Consider the following 19,241-nt stretch of genomic DNA (forward strand, 5'->3'; position numbering starts at 1 on the left):
TTGGAGCGTTTGGAGTTTTCTTTGATTTGAATTTCAGAGGAAGCGGAGCAAACCGGCTGTGCCCTGCCTTCTGACGGGGAGCAGGTGGGGAAGAACAGAAATAGAGAAGGTGAATCGAGCCACGGTTTGGCAGTGTACCCGAGTGTAGCAGCACGTCTTTTATGCTGTTTAATTGTTCCCTGCAACTCAAATAGTGTGGAAGGCATTAGTAATAATAGCAGCTTCATTATGTTCCTTTTTTGATGTGCTGTCTGAAAAGGTGAAATCTGAGGAAGGACATTAGGAACCCAGCATTTTAGGCTGCCCTTAGCGTTTTGTTTTTCTGCAGAACCTGAAAATACCTCAGTGAAGCCTTTTAAGGCCTAATACAAATGTGTGCGTGGCAAACCTGCACGCAGAATACAAATAATGAGTTTTTAGCAGGTGGGGCGTTAGTCGGGGGTTGCGGTGCTGCAGCGCTGAGCTTTTGCACCCCACGTCTTTGACCCTCCCAAAAATGCATGAGCTGCTAGGTCAGAGATCAAGAGCCCTTGTTAGGAGCTACCTTTATTTAGCACAGAGCAAAACACGTCCTGTTGGCTTAAAAGCTTTGTTGGGATGGAGGTAGGAAGGTGCAGGGGATACAGCATGGCTTGAAGAGAAGAATCTCTTCCTTCTTAAACCTCCTTGAATCTTCCTGAAGGGAAGAATCTGTTCCTGCCGCCTTGGCCGTTGTGGAGGTCAGCTCAGACCCTGCCCCTCCACGTTTAACGCGGCCAGTACATTAAATCATCTCACTCGATGGCTCCATCTCTCTCTTCATCAGGTCCTGCTGGCCGGCTCTTGGCAGTGTGGTGTTTGGAAATGCAGCGTGGCACCGCTGAGCGCCCAGGGGTTTCACAGCTTGGTGTCACTCAGCCTGCATTAGGCTTTGGTGAAGCGCGTCCTGACCGCGACGGAAAGGAGGAGGAAGGGCTCCTGCCGAGCATACAGCCAGTTCAGCTGCGGTGCTGCCGAGAGAACGGGGTAGAGGTGGATTTCGTGTGCTGCCAGTTCCCAGCCAACCAGCCCTTATTTCGTTCTCGGCACGTGGACGCGGTGTTTTGCTTTTTTGACTTTGCCTCCCCAGCAATAAAGAGCCAGAAGGACGGATCCTGCTCCCGCTGCCACCAACACCAATGTGGAGCTACCCCACTGCTTGCCAAGAATATTGACGCCTCATGTATACAAGATTGATTTTCTTTTCACCTCAGCGCACAGAAGGGAGACACGCTAAAGAGAGGTTTTAATGGCATGGGGGCTGGTGGATAGGTGGTTGCATGAAAGATATTCACGTCAGATGCTGGAGTTTGTCACAGCTCAGCCTCCTTTTCTTCCCCAGGAGGTCTGCAGCCTGCAATGTTTACGTTGTCAGAGGGTATGTACCATCGCTGCTGCGATGAGTTTTCCTGACACTTGCCGGGGAGCACGGACTCAGTGAGAAGGAAGAAGCAGCAGCCCGGAGCCATAGGAGGTGAGAAAATCCTCTTGCACGTAAGACAAGAGGCTAAGCTGAGATTTCACAGTTTGCTGAGACACGGTCTTTGCAATGACCTACATTCCTACATGGTGTATGGGACCCAAACATAAACAAGACATGGTGAAAGAGCTGGGAAAGAACTGGTGTGTGGTTCCCGGGAAGGCGCTGGGAGGCTGCGCTGGCGGGAGCCGGACCCTCGGTGCTGGGATCAGTGCTGCACCAAGTGTGCTGGTCCTAAATCAACCGAGGCGCCTGACCTGTTTCCCGTCAGCTGATAACAAGATGGAATCAGTGACAAATACGGCTCTCCCTGGGCAGCCTCGGAAAGCTGTTGATGGGAAGAAGAGAAGAGGAGCATCGATGGGGATTTGTCCAATGCACCTGAGTCTTGAAATAAATAGTTCAGGAGAGAGTTTGGGCTATTTGTGTTCCCCCAGCTCTTCAAGCCATGTTGTGTCCCTGATGCCGGGCTATCCTGGGTTTGGAGACATGCCCTGGGTGAACATCGTTGTCCTTTCAGATGTTACTGTGTCACTCAAAGGCCACCAAGCACAGCTGGGTGGCTGCTGTTAGCTATCACATGCCTTCCCCAGGATATGCGGGCACGAGGAATGAGATTTTTTCCATGCCTTGTCCCCAGAGTGTACAAGGATGCTCCTTTTTCTCTTTTTCCCCTTTTCTGACCCCATTCCTCTTCCTTCAGATTATTTTGTCTTATCTTTCCTGTTTAGTTTGTGGAAGGAATTACTAATAACAGTCTAGCACCATTTTAAATGTCCTCCCAAACCTGGGGAATGTAGCAGCCATGTGAGGGCTTTTCCTTTTCCCTGTGGACAAAATCCAGTCAGACGAGGTCTGAAAGGATCAGTGAAATTGGCACTTTCGTAAAAGATGGATGAAGCAGACGAAAAATTCCCTTATTCACAAAAAGCACCTGCCAGGTTTTTTTTCCTCTCCCGTGTGAAGGAAGAAGAAACCTGGAATGAAAAACCTGCCTGCAGTGAAGCCGAGGGCAGGAGTGCCACCGATGGCCCCAAGCCAGGACACCGCTGCTGGAGCTGCCGCAGCTGCAGGCTGCCCTTGCCTCTGCCGGGGGCTGCCGGGCGGTGGCTGCCCCTTCGTTTGCTCCTGCCAGCCCCATTCAACGTATTAGAAAGACAACAGGAATGATGACATTCCTTTTGTTGTCCATCCTTCTCCTGTAAGGCAAAAATACAGTCCTGGGTGAGTAGATACCTTTACACGAGACCCGAGTTTGCTGTTGGCTTGGGCAGGGCATCGTTGCAGCCATGTGTGCAGGACACGGCTGGTTCAGGCAGCATCTGCTTGCGTACGGTCATAACTTCCCTCCTTGGACACCCAGGCAAAACAGGGCATTCATGTGTGTATTCCAGATTCAACCTGAAGCTAGAAAACATCAACACTGGCAAAAGGGGCTTATTTGGAGCTGTGAATGTAGGTCATGCTGGAAATCAGTGACCTACATTTCCCAGGTTTGAAATTGCAGAGTAAGGCAACAGTCGAGCCCTGCGACCGTCCTGCTGCTGTCCCCGAGATGGGGGAACCAGCCTCGAAGGTCCAGAATAGGCGGGGGAGATGGCCTATTTTAGGAAAATTGAGATGCACTAGGCTGGCTTGGAAATACAGTTTGTAAGTCAATATTGTGCTTGTACTGAAAGGGCTGTGAGCACCCTGGAGCGTGTAAGGAATCACGGATACCCGGGGTGCCGGTGGGAGATGTACATCTCACCCTTTCAGCAACAGTCAAGGCTCACTACTATGGAGGAGGTTAAATGGCTTGCCCTAGGTCAAGCAGGCCATTTTTTAGCAGAGCAAAGTGAACCGGGATCTCTCTCTAGGGAGCATGAAACGATGAGTCCCGCTCCCCTCTCTGAATCACAGCTCTAAGCTTCCCTTCCACCTATTGCCTCCAGATCCATGTTCTGCACTACTGCTGCTCCTGCCCCTCCTCAGGCTCTCAAGCACCCAAAATGTAAAGCACTGTCTTGAAAGGATTTGAAAAGATCCAAAATTAAGCTTATCTCTTTATTCATTGGGGCTTTTTATATAGGGTTGTCTCCTAATTAATCGGAGTGTCTCAGTAGACACCTGTTTGCACACTTCTCTGCACACCCTGCCACCTGCAAAGTCTTCTAGTTAGGGTTTTGAAAATGAAAACTGAGCACGGACTCAGATTCAGGAGCTGGAGCTGCAGAGAAAAACACCCTTTGAAGCCAGATGAGGCTCAGAGGAGGATCACGGTCTTCTGCAGAGGCGTGCTCAGGTCGTCAGTGCGGCACGCTCACGCGTCGCGCCAGAGCCGGAGCTGCCGTGCCCGGTCCAAACGCATCCTCCTGGGTGCGTGTTTGATGTCGGAGAGACGGAGCATGCTGGATTTCAGGCTGCGTGGAGGTCAAAAGCCAGGGCACAAACAGTTTCTTGGCAGGTTTGGGCAATTAGCAGCCCTTTCTGAATCCCCAGCAGCCTGCGTGCTGCTACCTCTGTGCAACCTGTAGAGTCTCATCGGTCTTTTTTGCAATTGCCAAAGCCTTAGCGGGGGATCAAGTGTTAGATACCCTGGCTTGACATTAACTGAAGAATTATTAGTATAATAAACATTTTACCTTGTTTTCTTAAGCCTCAGTGCAGAACATTTTGTAGAATTTGACTGCAAATCTGGACCCTGTGGCTTCTGTCAAAATACTAAATACTGAACTCGCTGCTTGCCTCCTTTCTGACATTGTTAATGATAATAATCATCCCCCCACAGCTGCTAATCCTCTTTGCAGCACGCTCTGCCGAGTGCCGGTCTGAATCTCCTCTGCCCTGCATATTCTGCAGTCATTTATATCAATTCAGTACGACCGTGGAAATGACCTGGTGGGACTTTAAACTGCTGTAAATGACGGACAGAAGACGGAGGCCAGCAGAAATGGGCCCACGCTGTTCAGGGATGGCTTAGTTGTTGAAGTTTGGTTGGCTGGGGGCTGGAGCGTAGCTGCTGTCCTTCAGCCTGGGTATGGCACGGCCGACTCTCGCTGCAGAGGGATATCTCATGCAAGGAAGATCATGGCAGAAGGCACTTGCCAGAGCAAGGTTCTCTCCTGAATCCTGTCTCAAAGATTCCGACATGCTAACTTGCTTTTGTTTTTAACATGGGCAAAATCTAGTCCGGTTGCTGTGTTAGAAACACAGCCCAGCAAACGGAACCTGCAGGTGATTACCCTGACCCCCTGCCTGAGATACCGATTTATTTTTTACATCTATCGTCTCTTGATGTGCGGGTGTTAAGTCTCAGCTCATTTCATGTTCCTCTTTAAAATCACCTCTGAAGTGATGGGTCCCCTCAGACTAGTACTGAAGTAATGATTGCAGTATCTCTGGGACAACCTTTGCGATGGGCACAGATTAATCAAGCACCAGTTACGGTGCAAATTCAACCTCACAAGAGAATGGCAAGACCTCGAATGCTCCCTCGTGTAATGGTAACAGTCAGCTTTTATTTAATGTTCTCCAGCAATCTATCTCCAAGAGCTTTAACAAGGTGGGCTACTGTTTCTCTCCTCCTTTAGGAAATGAAGAGCTGCAGCAGAGATACTAAATTATCTCCTCACGTTCACACATTTTAAGGCCTGCCTAGTACCACCAGGAAAAAAATTCCCATTAAATATACTTCTGATGAATTTTTCAGTACTGTGTGCTTGAAGTTTTCCATGGGAACATGATTTTTACAGATGTTCTTGACTGAGAAAAAACAAGTCACATCAAGATGATCCAACCTGCGAATTTCAGGCGTGTTTATCCAACCCGCGAGGTGTCTCGTGGACCCCGCAGCCCCACAGTGAAGTGTTGTGGCTAGCAGAGGAGCACCAGGGCACCTTATACCCAAACTGTGATGCCAGCGGGGCATTTCAGCAACACGGCTGATTGTTGGACAGGCTGAAAGCTTTTCAGTCTTTCTAAACCCCGGTGTGTGTGCATTTGTGTAGCTTTTTCTTCTGAAAATTGTGGCTTTTGTCTTCATCCCCGAAGAAAGTGAATGCTGAGACTCCGGAGTTCTCTGCAGGGTGGGAATGCTCTTCTGCCCGGCGGGTAGGGTGGGATTAAAGCTGTGGAGGGATGGAGCGCACTGATTTTCCTGCTGACAGGTCCCCTCCCTCCTGCAACAAGTCTGTGCTCTTAAAAAAGGGTAAATCTTTGTCCTGCCTCAAAGTTTTGAACTGTCCACACGCTCAGCTTTGAGATAACTGTTGAGGTGTCCAAAAAGAAACAGCTTTTCCTTGCAGTCTGTAGAAGATTGCCAGTCCAGGTCCTTTGGTACAGCCTTTCCCCATTTCTCCCTCCTGGTTTATTACAGCCCTGAGACAAACCCACTGCAAGACTTCATTCTTTTTTTATTAAATGCCTTGCAGTCCATTTACCAGCACATTGTAAAATCTTATCATAAATAATTAAAACTACAGCTGTCAAAATAAATGGCTGAAGCCCATTTTGGCAATGCTCTGAAATATTATCTTACCAGGTTGGGGAGGGGGGAGATTGGTTTTTTGTTGTGGTTGCACGCTGGCAGTTAGGAGCCTGGCAGTGCCCTGTAATCAGCAACGAGTTTCCCAGTCGTTAGTTCAAATTAGAGCAGCTCTGATGACAAGTCGTACGGCAACTCCAGCTTCTAATGGCTGAGGAAGGTGCAGGCTGACCCTCCTCACAAGCAGAGCAGAACGGTTTATTTTGTCCCAATTTCTGAAAAGAGGAACGGGCACAAAGCAGTTGTGTAACGCTGTTCAGATGGGTTTGCAGCCGGGAGGTCTGGGGCCAGCAGCGAGCACGTGGCTTTGGTTAAAGAAGCAGAAACCTCGGCAAGAACCAGCAAACTCCTGAGGGCTGGGGAGGTTGCAAACTCCACGCGTTTTGCAGACCACGGTCTCCCCAGTGCCCTTTCTTTGGGATTCATTTCAGACCCACCTTTTCTTGTTCTCCTCCCTGCAAAACAGAGCTAGGGAGACATTGTGGTTGGAAGTAAATATACATTGGGTTGGACAAATCCACCGGTGTCATGTGTGCAGGCAGGCTTTGAAATACGTGCAGCCAGCAAAGGGGCTTAGAGACAGGAGGGCTGGAGGTGGTAGGAGTTTCCATTTGGGGCTTGCTTAAAACTGCTGGTGGAGGCTCTGGCTCTCCAGGTCTCTGCTCCCAGCAGTACAGCAGCGAGGCCAAGCTCTTAAGAGCTCCTGAACCTCTGGTTTCTCTTCCAATCATCGAGATTTTCCTACCTGATTTCTAACAGTGAAGGTCCTGACCCAGGAGCTGCAGCCATGGCGGAGATGAAAGTAAGTTATGGCTGAGAGTGCGATGTGAGCTCTGGGTAAAAGCTGAGCTCTGGGTAAAAGCTGAGCTCTGCAGGGATGGGGAGGAGGAGTGCTGTGAGCTTGAACAACTTTTTTCACCGGTCGTATGATACGTGGGGTTTTTGAAGTCACAGCTCTTGAACTGGAGATTATTTGAGATGCTCAGCTTTCATTAATATAACAAAAGCTGCGAGTTTCTAGCCCTCATGGTTATAGGGAAAAAGCTTGAAAAAAGATCCTGAGAACCAGAGAAACATAACAAAATTAAAAATAGATGGCATACAGAAAGAGTCCCACAGGTATTATTCTGAAAAAATTTGGGAGGAAGATTGAACTCTGGAGTTACCACCTCCAGAGCTTGTACTTCCTTCCAAGGAGAGAGAAGCATCCTAAAATGGCAGGAGCTTTTCGTGGTGTTTGCCCCGTCCTCCCACCGCTACCCTGGGTCGCGATGACCCAGCCAGGGTGGAGGTGAGTGTCCCCAAATCTGCCGCACGCTCAGATCTGGCAGAGGCTGGGCTGTCTCTGCCACACGACTCTGTCCGGCGGCTGCCATCTGGAAAGGATATTTTGGTATGATAAAAAGAGCAGCTCAGAGGTCCAGGAGCCAGGAAACCTGGCGTTTTGTCTCTGGCCCTGCCACTAACTTGCTGCCTGATCTGCAGTGGGTCACTCAGACCAAGCCACCCCGACCCTGTAATGCCCAAAACACTGTGAGTGAGCACTTGGCTAAATGGTTTGCAGAAATAGAGGGCACCCGCGCTTGCTGAGCACCAAGCTATATTTTTAAGTGCCTGGCTTTAGCTATGGAGATGATGGTAAAATCCTCCACGCTTCTGTTTTCCTTATCTGTGGAGTGAGGATAATAGCGTTGGCTCATCGTCATAAATTGCGTTGAGCCCTTTGTCCGAGGCGGGAGCGGATGTTTCTCGAAGAACCTCAGGCATTTGGAAGTGTAAGTCCTGGTGAAAATCAGTTTGCAATTAGTCTTAGATGATTTTTAAAATTATTTCCCCCCCTGTATCTCCCTACCAGAACGCGAGGTCTCATTTTTTGCACGTAGCTATTGCTTTCACTCCGGAGCAGGAGCGTTTGCTTGCAAAGGTTTTCCCCAGCTCCTCCCCAGCCACTAAGCAAGCCCTGCTCCAGCTCCTGGAGACCTGGGGCTGGACCCACATCTCATGGCTCCTTGTGCCCTCATGGCAGTGACCTCTGGGCACTGCTGACTGGCGGGTAAACGCTGCTGGCTTCTTGGCCAGGAGCATCCCAAATGACTGCTGTGCTTGGATTTCTTTCCCTTCACGGACCTGGCTGAGCTCTTCGGGTGGCTTTTAAATGCCACCTCCCCTGGGACTTGTTAAAGTGCTTCATCAGTGCCCATCTTCCTCTGCAGGGATGACCTTTAACTCATCTCTGCTGTTGCTACCTGACTCGGATCACCTCAGAAGAAAGGTTGCCATGGCGATTTCATATTCAGCTCAGCCAAAAAAATCCAGCTTCTGTATCTTATTAAATGCTCCCTTTCGAGGACCCTACGCGTGGAAAGCCAAGGCCGGGGGTTGCCTGCGTTCGCTGTGGCGAGGAGTTTGGTCACCGGGAGTTTCCCCACCAGCCAGCGTGGCTGTTCCTTACCCCTTTCCCAAGCCCGAGGCTTTTTTTTTTTTTTCCATGTTAAGGTAAAAGCTGGGGGTTTAAAGCCATTAGTATTACTATGAAAACACTCCTCTGCAAAATGTCAATCTGCCTTTTCAAGGGGATTTTTCACCGCTCTAATCTAAACTGCACTGTCAAATGTCAGGAGCGGCTGTTTAATGAGGATCAGTTGGAAGCCCTAATTGGATGGGTATTCAATGGGCTCCTTTTTTCCGGCTGTTTTTTTTTATCCTTGGGACTCTGTTTTCACAGAGATCCTCGTTAAATTTTAGAAGCTAATCTCCATTTAAGGTACAAGCTCAGGGAACTTTGGTCCTCGGGGGCTGCTTGGAGCCATGGCTGTTGTGGGCTTTCACTGAATTCACCTGGAAGGCAGAGAGAAAACCCATCCAGGATGCTTCTGCAAGAGCAACAAGGACTGTTTTGGGGCGTAAGCAGTTTTTTTCTTGCAAAAAGCTAAGTAACACGTGCAGTAAAAACTAAGACGTAAAGGCACCAAGGTCACGGGAGTGATGGAGAAAGAGCCAGGGAGCGCTGGGGCGGTCAGCGGGCTCGGTGTGCACCGGGGGTGTGCTGAGAAATGTGCATACACAGGGGCGTGAGGAAAGGGTCCAGCTCACGGGGATGCCCACTGCATTTATCTCCAGATGGACTGGGCACCCACAGCAGTGGGCAGCAAACCCCTGATCCCTTCCAAGGCCGTGAACCACCCCAAACTCATATGGCACCCACAGCAGTGGGCAGCAAACCCCTGATCCCTTCCAAGGCCGTGAACCACCCCAAACTCATATAACTCTTTAAAACAGCCCGAGATGCCTGCACGCCCTGCAGCAGCCTCTCCGGGCCTCATTAACTCCCTTCCATCATGCACCAGCGTTTCGCTCCCGTGGCCTCTATCAGAGGCAACAGGTGCTGCGCAAAATGATTTTCGGGCATCTGTCACCAAGCACGAAATGCATCGTGCTGTATTGACTCGGAAATTACAGCTGAAACCCCTCTGAGCCATCCAAAGATCATCCCAGCCCCAATCCCAACGTCCTCCGCATCCCACCTCCTGGCGCGTGGTCCCGCTCCCCATCCTCTGCCGTGTACTGCCTTTCTGGTGGCCAGATGTATCCGATGGGGAAACAGCCGCTCGGCAGATCCCCGTGGCCGCACAGAAGCCCCCCTGCACTTTATTGTCTTGTGCAGCACGTGCTTCCTAACAGGAAAACCTTTCCCAAAGGGTTTATTTCTCCATGTGAACTCCGTGTCCTGAACGCTTTTATATAAACAATTGTTCTTTGATTTTTCTTTCCCCCCCTACAAAACAATTTACAGCAGATGATTTTTAAAACATCCTGGTTTCCTATAGTTTTGCTTTTATTGCGTTTTTAATTAAAACCTTGGGAAGACCATAAAAGACACATCACAGATGCAAGTGTTTCCATACCCCGTTTCACATGAAACACTCATAAATAACCGCGCGCCCCGACAGCACCTCCTCTCTGCCCCCTTTGCCCTGCAGCACACCCAGGGCTCCACATCTCTAACAGATCCTTTGGCCTGGAACTGGCTCCCATGCCAACACACACCTAACACCTTCTCTCCATCCCTAATTGCATTTCATTTAACACATGCAATTACCAAATTGACTTCTTCCAAAAATAAACCACAGGGTGTTCAGAGCTGCATGGCTTCTCAGATAGTTCTCAGCCAAGAAATTGGTGCCCTCCTGGTCTTTCCTGGAAAGCCCGGGAGCAGGCTGGTGTGCTTGTAAATCAGCCCCTTCCATAAAATCCTGAGAAAAGATGCCGTGAAGCCCGTACTCGAGGCAGGTAAGACACACAGGTCACAAATCATAACGCCTGCCCAGTCATTTCTAGGCATTTGTTACAGTGTCTTAAGTCAGCAACCTCAACAACTCCCCTGGTCTCCAGCCAGGAATAAAAGCGCTGAAGGAAATCAGGCCACAGTAATTTCCCCAAACCACAGAGCTAACATGCATGGTAATTAATTCTTTCAGTGGAGTGAGGTTTTTTTTTCTGCTATGAACTCTCCCAGGGGCTGACACAATAGCCCATCTCCTTGGTGGTCATCCCACGGCTTTAATCATGTGTCCCATACAATTCTGCAAAAAAATTCAGCAGAAATTTTTCCAGCATGGTGCCTGAAATTTGAGCTGCCGAGGTCCATCCTTCAAAATAGAGATGTGACCTTCTGAAGCGGTAGATGAAATTGTGGTGCCACTGGGCGTGGTGGAAGCTGCCTCTTGACTTCAGCAAGATCAGATGTGTCCCACCACACGCTGGCTTCTTGATGCAGGGAACAACATTGCGTGCTAAGGCCTGGAGTCTTTTGGGGCTCATCATTTGTTTTAAAGAAAAGAAAACATCCAAGTCCAGGGCTTGTGGTTAATACAGACCTTGTAGGAGCAAAGTTTATTTTTCCTAGAGTTGTCTTAGTTATGGAAGAACTTCGAGAGTCCTTTCTCCAGCTTCCTTGAATTTGTCATTGAAGGTTTTGTGAATTATGCTTGCAAACCTCTTTAAATCTGATCACAGATGGAGCATAAATGCCGTGTTATTGAAGTTGAAGGACACAGCTTACTTTCTGGGGAATAATACACTGCAGTAAGCTGATGCAGAATAACTAGGATGATTTTTGTTTTGTTTTCTTTTAACCATGTTTCCGTCAAAGCTTCCATCCATAACACAACATTCACCCACCCCCATAACGAATTCATTATTTTACAGCAAGTAAAATCAAACAGGAGACAAATGACTGTTGTTTAGTGCCATTAGTTTCAATGGCTTTACACAATATTTGAGTCATTGGCTCGCCTCTTGCTTTGGAGGAATCCCAAATCTGGATGAATCTACGTGCATTACAAACCATCCATTGGGCCAGGCCAGGCCTGCCTAACAGATGGAGGTCCATATGCTTTGGCTCTGCACCCATATGGAACGCTAATATGCAGTCCAGGAATAGAGCATGCCTCTTCTCCTCTTTTCTAGCAATCTCAAATCCAAAGTCATTTTCAGACACAAGCCGAGTTAAGCAAGTTCATCTGGAACCTGTGCAGCAAGACACTACAGGACTGATGGTCCAAGCACAATATTTTCCTTCCTCTGTGGGTCCTGCTGAAGCCTAAATTGCAACATTTTCTAGAAAGCAGCGTGTCAGGCTTTCCAGAGTGCTAGTTAAAAAACCCATTACACTCCTATAATGCGCTTTAACCTTTGCTGCCTGGGTTGTGCAAGAACATGGAGTGCTTCTTCGGCCCTCGCTGGAGGAATTTCTCCAGGCAACCAAAACAGCAAATAGCTGTGGATATTTCACAACGCCTGGGAGGTTTTGTTTGCTGGAGGCACAGGATTAGTATCAGATGGCCTGCCACCATTTCAACATAGAGGGACTTAACTTTTATTGCTGGCTGCACTCCTCTGGCAGCACCGGCAGTTTGTTCTGGCCAGGCACTCTGGGGGGGGGACAAGACCCCCAGCTGCTTTTTGGCATTTAGGGACACTGTTGCCCTGGTGCCTGATCCTTGCTCAAAGTCTGTGTTTTTCTCATCCGTACAATGCAACGGACAGAGTCCGTCCTGTTTTGAGCGTTAAATGCAGTGCCTGCACTGTGCAATCTTAAAGGAGGTTGGTATCTCCTTTAAGGTGGCATCTCCCCGGCCATCCCGGGGGTATGCAGGGCCGGGGCGAATGCTCTGCTCCTGCCCTGTGCCTTTTTTAGGGGGTTAGAGAGAGCTGCAGCTGGGTGCTGGGGATTCCTACTCTAATCAAGAGGGAGGTATTTCCATCCATGCTGTTACTTCGTGTTTATTCTCAGCTCATGCACAAGGTCGTGAGAGCATCCCGGTGGGAAGGGTTGGTGGGTGCTGATTGTGATTCTTGTAGAAGTGCTTGTAGATTTGCTTGGAGATGATGTTAAGCAGCTAAATGCATCTGTCTTCAGCTGGATTGTGAATGTAACTGGCATGCGACGGCTTTGCTTGTGCATCGGGCTAGGTTTGATGGAGCTGAGTTATTCCCAGCTGGAAAAGGAGCTTATTGCTGAATGCCTTGATGTTGCTAATACTGAGAGAGCAGTCCATCCTCTTGAGAGGATGATGGTTTTTTTGGTTATCATTCAGGCCTCTGTCCAAGGTCTTTCTTTGCATACATAGGTGAGACGCAACTGTCTGGAGTGGGGAGAAATAAGAGATGTAGTCCATTCCCCGCTGGTGGTGGCCTCGCCAACCTGGAGCTTAGGTTGGGAGTGCTGCAGTATCCACAGCGAGGAGATGACCCAACGTGGAGCTTGGACACGAGCCATCCCATGACGGTACTGGAGTGGCAGAGGAGACTTGCCAGCTCATGGGTGCTCAGTTGTTTTCATTGGGAAAAATAAGATTAAGTAAAGGTGAAGAAAAGGAAAGCTAGAAAGCGTTTGATGTGGTCAAAAGGGGGACCCCAAAGTGAAATTCTGCTGTCTGGTGCCAAGGGCAATAGAGTAACATTTAGAGATGAAAATACGTGTTAATAAACCATTCATAAATGTGAGAAACCTAACAAGGAAAGCAACCAAAACACTGAAAGAGCTAAAACCCGTGTGGTTTAACAAAGCATTACACAGGAGACCGTGGTTATACGCCTGGTTTTACCTCCTGATGTTGAGGGGCACTCCGGAGCAAACCACTTCCCTGCCGTCCCTGTGGGTCTCTCAAAGCTTTAAGCTTTAATTTCCATAGTTTCAAGCCTCTCTAGCATGAAATTGCATCGTTTAAATTTTTAAAAAGAGTGGTGGTCAAAAACCCCATCTATATATCAAGATCTGTAGATGATGCAACCTTTTTGAGAATATTTTGCACAAAATTAAAAATGAATTCATATTGGGGTCAACTGAAACCATTTAAGTCATTTAAGTGAGACTCACAGTGTTCAGTGTTATCCCCAAGCAGTATCCAAAATGGAATGTAAAAATGAAAACAATTTTCATCATACCTTCAAAACAAAATATTGCGTCTTTCTGGTTTGCGAGACTGGTATCTCAGAAAAAAAAAAAAAAAGATTCAGTTGTTTCTTAGCACTAAAAAACTCCTCAGGCAGCTTGAAAAAAAATTTTTAAAAATTGTAATTTGATTCACAAGGACTATTTGCACTTTGTTCTCTAATTATCTGGGCTGTGATGGAAGCAGAGGGTTGGTTATTGACCCTGCCCTGAGACGCGGCTGATGAAGCACTGGGGGGATGCGATCGTCCCTCCTCCATCCCTCTCGTCCGGCGGCTAGGAGGGATGTCGTGCCCCTGCCAGCCCTGCCCGGGCGACGGGCTGGGGGGTGCGGGAGGCAGCCGGGGACCCGCGCCGCAGTTCAGAGGAGCCGCTGCCACTCACCCAAGTCAGCTTTAAATAAGGCAGCGCAGGCATTAATTATAGAAGAGCTTGGCAGCATGGAGCCTGCGGACTTTGCAGCGTGACCAGCGGAGCCGTACTCCATGCCAGTGTGAGATACAGGCAAGATCTCCCCCAGGAGAGCAACAGCCGCATCAATATATATGTATATATAATTTTATAGGAAGAAAAGAAGTGCTGTGCTAGTGCATTCCTCCTCTGCATGGCTCTGCAGCACACGCACAGAGCAACGAGTGCGGCGAGAGCCGAATTAAACTTCTTCTCTGAAGGATCCTTGTTCAGCCTGGACAGGTCTGTAATGCCGGGTTCGCTCCTCGAGCTTCGTTCATCAGGGACCAAAATCACTGGAATAATTAAGGGGAGAGGAAAACAGGAGGGAGCGTGCGCTTGCCGCAATGCTCGGCAGCGTCGGAGGGTGCGGTGAGGTTTCATGGCTGGGCTGGCTGTTAGCCCGGAGACACAAAGAAGCATGTGGCAGGTCTGAAGGCTGGGATGTAACCAAGCGAACCACGATTAAAAAGAAAAGCAATTCAGGCAGCTGCGCTTCTGGCCATGGCTTGGTTGAGCAGGCAAGACCAGACTCTTATCCCCAAGCTGGCGTAAGGGGAAAATGCACCAGAGGCACACGGCGAGGAAAAGGACGTTGGGTTTGGCCAGAAGCACCCATTAAACTATTGCCCCCAAAGACACGCTGAGAAACACAGCCCCGAACTGTGGGCTTAGCTGGGTGGAGACTCAAGTTACCTCTATTTTACAAATTCAGGTCACTTGTTACCATCCAAAGGCCTTTTGGCACAAATGTACCTAACCCATGAGAGGGAGTTCCCCGTCCCAGAGCCACCACCATCGCCAGTTTGAGCTGGCCTCGCTGCTGGAGGGAGTACTGGGACAGAGGAGCGAAGACCGAAGGGAGCTGCTACTGTCATTCAGGGCAGTAAGTACATTCACAGTGCAACACGTGCACCTGCATCCCTGCCTGAACAGCATCAATACTCTTTTTTTGTTTCACTCTTGGCGACAGGAGAGCCTTAATTGGGCATGAAGAAATTCATCAGGCAGCAGCCTGGTGCGGCCGTCGAGTCCCCATGGCATCTGGCAGCTGCCTTGCTGCAGCCCCGCGGCTGCTCGACGGCTGGTGGCTGCCCCAAAATAGCCCAAAAAGCATCCACCAACTGCAAGCACCGCCGCTCCCCGCGCGGAGCAGAAGGTGAACCCGAAACTCCGTTCCTGCTGCTCATAAACAGCACATGGGCTTCCCGGCTTGCCAAGTTGCAGGGGCTGGGGCTTGGTGGAGCCAGGTCCCGGCTCTTTGCTGGGAAGGGAGATGATAAAGCGTGTTTCCAAACTGAGGAGCCGCTTACAGCTCACCAAAGCAAGGGGAAATTTCTAGAGTTTTTTGGTGCACATATACTCAGCAGGGATCAACCTGCATGGCAGCGAGGTGAAATGGGAGCTCAGCCATTGATTTCAATAGCTGGTTTAATGTATTTTTAAAATTGGGGTGAGCAGGACCCATTCTGGGAATAGAAACATCAGTAGCAATTTCATTCCCCTGAATAATTTTGCCGGTGACTTGCCTGTGCTTTGACCCAGAAGCTGCTTCAAGGGCACCAGAAATCGCTTCTCCCACCCCCTTTCAACCCCCCCAAGCACACCCCCCTTGTGCTGCTGTTGGATCCCGCTCAGTAATCTCTGTAGGCACAGTGAGGACACCCTGGTGGCTTTGGATGTCCCCCCGGCAGAGCACCGACATCCACCCCAGGTGGGCAAATAAGCCCAGCCTTCCCCTCTCCTTCACTGGCAAAGAAGGTTACAGGGTCTCCCCATTTAATCGGCATGGCATTTTATGGTCTTGCCCTACTTCTCACCCTTCTAGTCAATGAAAATAAATAAAAAATAAAAATAAAACCCCCGCACATTTATTTCATTTCTTGTATTTTTATTTAAAAAGAAGGTTTGCTAACAGCAATCAGTACCGCGGCCCAGGCCCCTCAATACAACAGTTGGCTTTAGCAGTCCCTGCGGCTTCATCCCTACTCTGTCCCTCCTCCGCGCTGGGGACAAACCAGGGAATTATCCAGCTTTAACAACCACTCCTGAATCGCGGGAAGCCCCTTGGGATTGCAGACTGCTTCCACCTTGCCGTTTGACTCTCTGTCTCCTCCTATCTCAGGAAACCCCAACAGCTTAAGCTGAGGTTCACAGCCAGGTTTAGCTTTATCGTGCAACTAAACTCAAGTCAAAATTTGGGGGGGGGGGGGAGGGGGGGAAGCCAGGTTTAAAAAAAATACATAAAATAATTAATTTTCTGGAGTTGGAAAGAAACACCCCCTCGATGGCAGATTAGCCCACATTTATCCACTGCGATGTTGCTTGTCCCTTAATCTTAGACATCGTCATCTGACACTAACTAGGAGGCTCCTACGGGTACGGCAGCTTCTACATCCCAAAAGATGAAAGCGAGGTTTTCCTTTTACCACTTGAAGCACTCAGTTTTGTTAAAGAAACAATGTCAAGTATTTCAGCCCCAAACTGTACAGTTTTTAACTTAAAAACCAGGGCAGCAGGAGGAGGCACAAAGGTGATGAAACCCAGCCAGGAAAGCATTGCAGCGCGTGCCCGAGGCTTGGCTGTGTAGTGTTATTTGCTCTCCCACAAATTAAGCCCAAACTGCATTCACTGAACCCCGGACTCACCTGCATTTTGGCACTGAGCACTAATTAGGAGACAAATAGAGTAGGCTACAGAAGCACAAAAAATTAGAAGCTAATCAGACCAATCTAGTTGCTTCCCTCAAAAACCCCAAAATTTAGGAGAAAAGCAAATGTGGTTATAAAAACTTCTTTGTATTTTGGGTTTTCTCTCTAAAAAAAAAAAAAAATGGGCAAAGACCATTTCTTTGACGTTCATCACTAGGCAAGCATCCCATCAAGATCCATCTGACATCCTATTTAACTGTTCAGAGTAGGAGCTAATGGGAGCTTGAAAGAAAGGAGAGAGCGGGACTTCAGGAATCCAGCGCTGCGTGCTGGTTCTTTGTGGGGAAAGTGAAAATAAATTATTTAGACTTGACAAAGTTCCTTGAAGTCCTGCGATCTTTCTGCTTGGCTGGGTCTCAGGCCTATCACCAATATTTCAGCGGTTATTTTTGGAGGGGCAGAGAAGGCAGGCTGCTTAGCAGGTGGCATTTGGGAATTAAGAGCTAGATGTACTTATGGTTTTCACGAGCCCCGACAGATGTTGAGTGTCTTCGACTGTGGCACGGTAAGACACTTAATACTAATGGTGCCGGTTTGCGGCAGCAAACCTCCTTCCTGCCACGTTCCAGCATCTTTGCTCCTTTCTAAATTGCTCCTTAGGAAAGGAAGAGAAAATACATGCTCAGCATCCTCCTCACCGACCGCCCGGCTCAACGCCAATGCGCCCGTTCTCTGGAGGCCTCTCCAAGCCAATGGCACCGGGATCAGCTTAGCACGGCTCCCCACCACCTCCCGGAGATCAAGCGCAGCCCAGGAGGCTTCTCCCTTGCCTCTCCGAAGGCTGCGCTCGGCCCGGTGGTCCGTGTTTCGGATGGATCTGCGCACGACTCTGCCGGGCACCGGTCCCTGCTGGGCAGCAGACGGGTCCCGCTCGGTGCTGCGGGCAGTCCCCCGCTGTGAGAGCCGCCAACAAACCTTCCCTGCCCACCCCGCTCCCTGCCCCTTCCCCTCCCCGCCACGAGCACGGGGCCAAGAACGTGCCTCGCTGCAGAGCGCCAGCGCCGGCGTCCTTGGCCAAACAAACTAACTACCAACCTTGGACCAGTCACGACAAACGGCTTAACGTTTACCCATCACCTAACATACCCTCAAAAACCAAGGCCATCTTCATACGTTTCGGACGTAGGTCGAACGCCCTTCCGAGCCCACGGCAAGGGGTCTTGCCCAGGCCAGTCACGCCAGATGCTCCCGCATCTCTCCTGCCCCTTCCTTGGTGAACACCAAACAGTTATAATACTCAGGTCAATATATATAGGTACCACGTATATATATTTGTGTCGCTGTTCTGCGCATTAACAAAGACAACCAACCCCACCAGGCACCACTCGTCCTTTCCGCCCCCTCCCCTTCCTCCCGTGGCTGTGCAGGAACGCGGCCGGGGACCACCCTTACGTGGCCCCATCGCACTCCCCCACAGTCAGCTTCAAGGCTCCCTGCTGGTGCAGCGTCTTTAAGGCTTTGAACTCCAAGGGCATGGTGTGCGGGCTGGCCTGCGAGGTGTAGCCGTACTTCAGGCTGTCGTAGTAGTGGTACTTGACCGGGTTCTGGTTCTGGTCCAGGGGAAAGGGCCAGAAGCCGTAGAGATAGATCTGGTTGCAGAATCGAGTGGCTAAGGTGTACATGAGGAGGCCGGTGGTGGGTCGCTTGATGTGCACCTTGTTCGTTAACCAGTACCTGCAAAGGGAGAGCAGAGGAAAGCGTGTTATTCCCCCCCGCCACGGAGCTCGTGTCTTGCACATTTTCTCTCTCCAGCCTCTGACTGAGATATATTGGTGATTCAAAGTGAGAGGTTTCTGACTAGCAGACGAGTTCTCCATGCCAAGAAAAAGCCTCTCTAGGGATTGCTTCATGAATAAGCATCCTCCTGCTCTCTGTCTGGCGGTTACATCACACTTGTTGCTATGGCATTGAGGCATCTCATGCCTCGGCAATCCTTTATGGGAAACAAATTGCATGCAACGGTGGCCTTCAGTACTTCAGCATACAATTAGCTTCCAATCAACCCGGGAGATCAATACCACAGACCAAACCATCCACGTGTCGAGTAGACTCCAGCAACCCCTCGAAGCAGACACGCTCTCACACACGCGCGCTGACGATTTTCATTGATGAAGGAAGATTTTTACTCTGAGAGTAAACACAACAGGGCCGTAAAAACGTTTGCCTTGGAATAAAGGGTCACCAGGCTGAAAGAGCTAAAACACACTGCTGTGTTCCCATTACACCCAGCGATTGCCACTGTAATCCTGGACCAAAATACATCACCACACGCTGCAACATCAGTCCACGAGATACACAATACGGCATATTGCAATATATAATATGCAATACGGAGGTCAGCTGTGCTCGCTGCTGAAAAGCGCGTTAGTTTTTATGAGGGATGGCAAAAAGAAGAGGGGAAGGAGGCACCCTGTAGCGATGCACGAGCAGAAATGGGATCAGCAGCTGTATTTTGGGCTGCCGATAAAAGTTATTGCAGCATCAACACCCTGTAAGATGTTTCCAGCATTTATGGCACAGGCAATTTATCTGGTTTGCTCAGCAGAAAGACACTGTCAGAGGAGCAAAATCAGAAAGAAAAAGGTCTGGGGGAGGTAGAAG

The 19,241-nt window shown here is 49.5% G+C and overlaps 2 protein-coding genes across 2 annotated transcripts in view; both read right to left on the minus strand.

Moving 5' to 3' along the window:
* CHD2 (chromodomain helicase DNA binding protein 2) overlaps nucleotides 1-19,241 on the minus strand; it is a 309,839-nt gene that overhangs the window by 146,334 nt on the left and 144,264 nt on the right. The window lies entirely within an intron of this gene.
* Nucleotides 17,887-19,241, minus strand: part of ST8SIA2 (ST8 alpha-N-acetyl-neuraminide alpha-2,8-sialyltransferase 2) — a 31,163-nt gene continuing 29,808 nt past the window's right edge. The window contains exon 6 of the mRNA XM_075159504.1: nucleotides 17,887-18,314. Within this exon, the coding sequence (XP_075015605.1) occupies nucleotides 18,029-18,314 (286 nt within the window). The 3' untranslated portion in view covers nucleotides 17,887-18,028. The remainder of the gene's footprint in view (nucleotides 18,315-19,241) is intronic.

Source organism: Calonectris borealis, chromosome 11 (genome assembly GCF_964195595.1).
Source record: "Calonectris borealis chromosome 11, bCalBor7.hap1.2, whole genome shotgun sequence".
NCBI classification, from domain to species: domain Eukaryota; kingdom Metazoa; phylum Chordata; class Aves; order Procellariiformes; family Procellariidae; genus Calonectris; species Calonectris borealis.